Source organism: Ursus americanus, chromosome 29 (genome assembly GCF_024610735.1).
Source record: "Ursus americanus isolate L20-20 chromosome 29, mUrsAme1.1.p, whole genome shotgun sequence".
Lineage (NCBI taxonomy): Eukaryota > Metazoa > Chordata > Mammalia > Carnivora > Ursidae > Ursus > Ursus americanus.
In genome coordinates this window covers 29122973-29128972 of record NC_142155.1, presented here as the reverse complement: position 1 = coordinate 29128972, position 6000 = coordinate 29122973, and the positions used below count along the sequence as shown (strand labels likewise).

Genomic DNA, 6000 nt, shown 5'->3' with positions numbered 1-6000 from the left:
CAGAAATACAAAGGACCATAAGAGACTTCCACAAAAATTACATGTCATGAATGAAACAATCTAGAAGAAATGGATAAATTCCTAGAAACACACAACTTTCCAAGACTGAATTACAAAGAAATAGAATATATGAACAGATTCATTGCTAGTAGTAAAATTGAATCAGTAATCAAGAACTCCCAACAAATAGAAGTCTGGAACCAGACAGCTTCACTGGTGAATTACACCAAACATTTAAAGAAGAGTTAATATGTATCCTTCTGAAACTATTCCAAAAAATAAAGAACAAGAAACACTTTCAAACTTATTCTATGGGTCCAGCATCACGCTGACACCAAAACCAAAGACCCCACAAAAAAAGAAAACTACAGGCCAATATCTCCGATGAACACCTATGCAAATATTAGCAGCAAACAATCTTAAAACCTGCATGGGACCACAAAAGGACCCAAATAACCAAAGCAATCTAGAGAAAAAAGAACAACACTGGCATTATCACACTCTCAGATTTCTAACTATACTACAAAGGTCTAGTAGTCAGAATGTCACTCTCACAAAAATAGACACTTAGATCAATAAAACAGAACAGAGAGTCCAGGAATAAACCCATGCTTACATAGTCAATTAATCTGTGATCAAATTGCAGGGGTCTCTTCAATAAATGATGCTGGGAAAACTGGACAACTACATGCAAAAGAATGAACCCAGATCACTTTCTTACATCACATACAAAAATAACTTTAAATGGATTAAAGATCTAAATGTCAAACAGAAGGGGGAATGAACCACGAGAGTCTGTGGACCCTGGGAAGCAAACTGAGGGCTTCAGAGGGGAGGGAGGTGGGGGATTGGGACAGGCCAGTGATGGGTATTAAGGAGGGCACATATTGCATGGTACACTGGGTGTTATATGCAAATAATGAATCACGGAACATTGCATCAAAAACTGGGGATGTACTGTATGGTGACTAATATAACACAATAAAGGATATATATATATATATATATATATATATATATATATATATATATATATATATACCTAAATATATATATACCTAATTTTATATATATATAAAATTTTTATATATATATATATATATATATATATAAATGTCAAGACTGGAAAGTATAAAGCTCCTAGGAGGAGGACACATATGCAGCACACTCTTGGACATCAGTCTTAGCAATATCTGTTTTGGATTTATCTCCTCCAGCAAGGGCAACAAAAGCAAACAAATGGGACTACACAAAACTAAAAAATTTTGCACAGCAAAGAAAACCAGCAGCATAGTGAAAAAACAACTTATTGTATGAGAGAAGACATTCACAAATGATATAACTGTTAATGGGTTAATATTCAAAATATATGAACTCACACAACTCAATATTAACAAAAAACCAAAATAACCAAGTTAAAAAATGGCCAGAGGACCTGAACAGACATTTCTACAAAAAAACACCAAATATAGATGGCGAACAGATACATAAGATATGCAACATTACTAATAATTAGGAAGTGCAAATCAAAACCACAATGCGATATCACTTTATACCTGTCAGAATGACTAGTACCCCCCCAAAAAAGCAAGAAATAACAAGTATTGAGGAGGATGTGGAGAAAAACAAAACCTTGTGCACTATTGATGGAATGCAAAATGGTATAGCCACAATGGAAAACAGTATGGAGGTTCCTGAAAAAATTAAAAATAGAACTACCATGTGATCCAGCACTTCCACTTCTGGGTATTTATCCGAAGAAAACAAAAACACTAACTTGAAAAGATTTTTTTTTGCCTCTATGTACATTGCGGAAGTATTTACAATAGTCAAGATACAGATACAACCTGTGTCTATCATACACGAATGGATAAAGAAGATGTGGCATATATATATGGAGATGTGGTATACACACACACACACACACACACACACACACACACACACGAATATTACTCAGCCATAAAAAGAATCAAATCTTACCATTTGTGACAACATGAATGGACCTGGAGGGTATTAAGCTAAGTGAAATAAGCCAGTTAGAGAAAGACAAATACTGTATGATTTCACTTATATGTGAAATCTAAAAAACAAAACAAATGAAACAAAACAGATTCACAGTTACAGAGAAGAATCTGGTGGTTGCCAGAGGGAAGAGAGTGGAAGGATGGGCAAAGTGGAGGAAGGAGAATAAAAGGTACAAGCTTCCAGGTATGAAATAAACAAAACATGGGGATGCAATGTACAACATAGAGAATACAGATAATAATATTGTAACAACTTTGTATGGTAGAAATACTAGTTTAATTTATCCTGGTGTTCACAGTAAAGGACAGGCAGGGCTAGGTAGGAAGAGATAGGTAGGGGGCTACTGACCAGGCTCAAGAAATCCCAGATGAGGAGAAATGTTACAGATGAGATATTTTCATCAAAGTTACAAGCAAAACCAGAGCTAAGGGAATGTAAGGAGACCATCTTGTTTGTTTCAAATGTTATAGACAAGATATTTTCATGAAAGTTACAAATTGGCCACTGAAATTTACCAAACTTGAAGGGGAAATAAACATGGTGTTACCACTAGTGAGGTCAAGTTCTCTGGTCAGTTTTCTGTAAAAGACCCACCAAAAAAGCCCTCAATGGCAACCTATTAGGGACTCCTCTTACCCTAGAGAGTTTTTTCCTTTCCTTTCTGTTCTTACCTTCACTTAATAAACTTTCACTTCACCCTTTTGTGTCTAGGAGATTCATTCTTCAACTCGGTGAGACAAGAACCCTGTAATTCTGCAACAACCTAGTGTAATAATGTATATATGTTGAATCACCATATCGTACACCTCAAACTCCTATAATATTGTATGTCGACTGTACTAAAAAATATCTGATTGACAAAGGGCACATGCTCTGTAGTTTTAATACAACACAACCAACATGTACATCTCATTTAGGTATGCGTATTAACCTTTTTTTCTTTTGTCCTTTTCAGCTCTGATTATGATTGACAATTCTTGCTATAAAGGTACCATATGCAACCTTTTTGGAAGAAAAAATATTAAAAGATGGCAAAGGCAGGTCTATAAAGCAAGTCTATAGTGAGAATAAATATTTAGAAGATTGCTACTATGTGACAGACACTATACAGCGTAAAGATTTCTTTCAGACTCAAGAAACTGAAGTTCAGCCAGGTTTAGTTAATTTACCCAAGATCCAACAAAAAAGTAAATGGCTGTGCTGTTTCAGAAACCCAGGTCTGCTTGATTCCAAACAGCAAGGCAGTTTTAGTGTTTAGATTTGTAATTCTTACAATTCATAGTTTTGAGAATTAAATGACATAATTTCTTTAAAAAGCATTAGGCACAGTAGTTGGCAGTCAACAAATGTTGCTCTCCACACATCTGTCTGGAATTGGGTCTATTTAAACAGTGGGGGAGAAAGCTGGCTGAATTACACTTGTTTCCAACTCTTCTAAGAAATGCTCATGTTTGATTACAGTAATCCCATGTCCTTCATTGAGGCTCGAAAAAATGCCTGGCAAAATTTCAAATCATGACTATTTCTCCCCCTGCTCAAGTAAAGGGATTTAGATATCGTAGTCAGCTGACAGAGGCTAAATGAACCAATAATTTATTTCTGTAAAATATAATTTTTTGTGTGTGTGCCTAGGGTTTTGTTTTTTTCCCACGAACAAATGCTTGTGATTCCTTAAGAACTTTGCAAGGTAAACTATGGGGGTCCCAGGAGCAGCTGGGCCTCTGAGGGTTGAAAGTAAGAGGTCTCTTTCTGTTCTCTGTTTCTGTCTCTTGCCATCTGTTTTCTGTTATGTCCCCCAGAACCTGCTGCTCCGCACAAAGCAACACCTCATCGCCCCCGCGGAAAGTGGGGCAACACAGGCTCACAATACAGGCTCACTTTGCTTATGAGCAAAAAACTTCGTATCCATCTGGGGCGACAAACCATACAAAACGGCCGTCCCAGCTGTGCAGAACTTCAAGGCGAAGGAGTAGCCGCAGCTCTTCCGGATTCCTTCCTCTTCAGCCTACTGCACCTGGACGCGGGTGGCGCGCGACTCCTCAGCCCTGACGTCACCGCACCTGGCACCAGCTGGGGTGCCGGGTAGTGAGACGGGACGCGGAGGGGGCGGGGCAGGGAGAACGAGGGGTTCTCGCGAGACTTCTCTCCTCCCGGGTCCAGCTCCCGGCACCTTCCCGGCCTCTGTGGGGTCTCCACCTCAGTTTTCGGTGTCGCGTTCTAGAACGACGGTTGTCGAAGGGAGCGGCGGGAGGCGGGCTTCGGGGCTCGGCCGGCGCTCCGGGTTGGAGCGGGCGGCCTGGACATACCGGCAGGTCCCACCCCTGCTGCGGGAACGACCGGGGTTTGGGAAAGCCGCCGTCTGTGCGGGCGGGGGAGGGCCCTCCCGCCGCAGCGGCTTCGGCGGAGGCCAGGCGCGAGGAACCGCGGCTGTCGCTTCTTGCTCGCGGGCCGCGCCGACGGGACTGTCCGGGAAACGCCGCGGGCGGATGGAGGCGCCTCTTCGCCCCGCCTGAGCTCAGGAGGGGCAGGAGCAGAGCGCGGAGCCCGCCTCCCGCCGCAAGTGCGGCCGCGCGATCAGCCAGAGGAGGAGCAGGGGGCGCCGGGCTTCTCCCCGCGGGAGCCCCCAGCATGGGTAAGAGACTCGCGGGCGCTTCCCGCCGCCCGGCTGGACCTCGGCGATTCGGGCAGGCGGTTCCCCTTGTAGGTCTCCGCAGGGAGGGACCGGGGTCAGCCCCTTCGCGGCAATACCGCACCCTCCCCACCGCCCCTCCTCGCGCTGCCTTCCACCTTGCTCTTGTCGCGGAGAAACTGGTCGGAGGGCTTTCGGGTGCTTTCTCCTGCGCTCCCCTCCTCGCCTCTTCCTGCTCTCGGGAAAAGTGAGGGAATGGGGGAGGGGCACCCGGTCCCCTCTCCTCGCCCACTGCCCAGCTAACCTTAGCCCGAACTGCCCTCCCTTCCCCAGCGTCCTCCTTCCCTCCCCACTTCTGATCGGATGGGGGAGGGCGATGGAAAAACTTGACAAAGTAGCACTTTTAACTTCTTCATCTTCTGCTAGGCTTTGTATAGATTGGCCTTTTAATAAGTTTTCCGTTTGTTGTTATTAGGAAAGGTAATTTTTTTCCTCCGCCAAAACTTTCAAGGGAGGGATGTCTCAAGGACAGGGAAGCTTGAGTATTTATTTTGTTTTTACCTAGGCAAGTGTGTTGGCACTTAAATATTAAATCTCTTCCTGAGGACTGAGTTAGGGTTTGATAGGATTTCAGTGTTGAACCCTTTGAGAAGCTGTTTCCTGTTTGGAGTTAGACTTCCTTGCGAGAGGAGAGAAAAGTACAAGGCCTTATATGTTATTTACTATGTGCTTTAAAGTTTTGTTTGGAGCTAGAAAAAGCAGAATGTGTTGCAGCCTGGTTTGAAAGGGAGTTTTGTTGAGTAGTGTAACAGTTCTTTTGATAACACATTTCGGTGTGGGCTAGACACTCTCTTAATCCTTTAAAAATTAAAAGCAATTTAAAGGAAGTGTGTGTGCCATTATAAATGTGTGCCATTATAAAATATAAATTTGTGTCACTGACGAGCGTAAGCATGCTCTATGAGAATAATCCCAGGTTGGTTTTGTAGAGTAAATCAGGAGGACTCTATCATTTTTTGTAGTTGAGAGTTGGTACTCTTCATATCAGCACACTGTTAACCGAAATTAATAATTCATGCAACTAACAAATGATTTAGAAGCAGGACAAATACAGACTACTGCTGATGTGGCACCTTCTGCCCACACAATGTTTTGTGGGAAATGCTTTAAGCACAGTGTTTACAGATCCTCACTTAGCTCTTCTGTATTTTGCTAGACTTCTACTTTTATGTCTTTCAGGTAGCTTTTGTACACAAAGTGCTCTTAAATCTCCAGACAGTAAAACCTTTGCTGTTTGGAACTTTCACATGAATTCCTTTCTAATTGATTAGTTGAGTTTACTG

General features: G+C 42.4%; 1 protein-coding gene across 1 annotated transcript in view; it reads left to right on the top strand.

The window, feature by feature from the left end:
- Positions 1-4283: 4283 nt before the first annotated feature.
- The window catches only part of CD2AP (CD2 associated protein), a 119997-nt gene continuing 118280 nt past the window's right edge, over positions 4284-6000 (top strand). Inside the window, exon 1 of the mRNA XM_045801938.2 lies at positions 4284-4660. Coding sequence (XP_045657894.1) covers positions 4657-4660 — 4 coding nt within the window. The 5' untranslated portion in view covers positions 4284-4656. The remainder of the gene's footprint in view (positions 4661-6000) is intronic.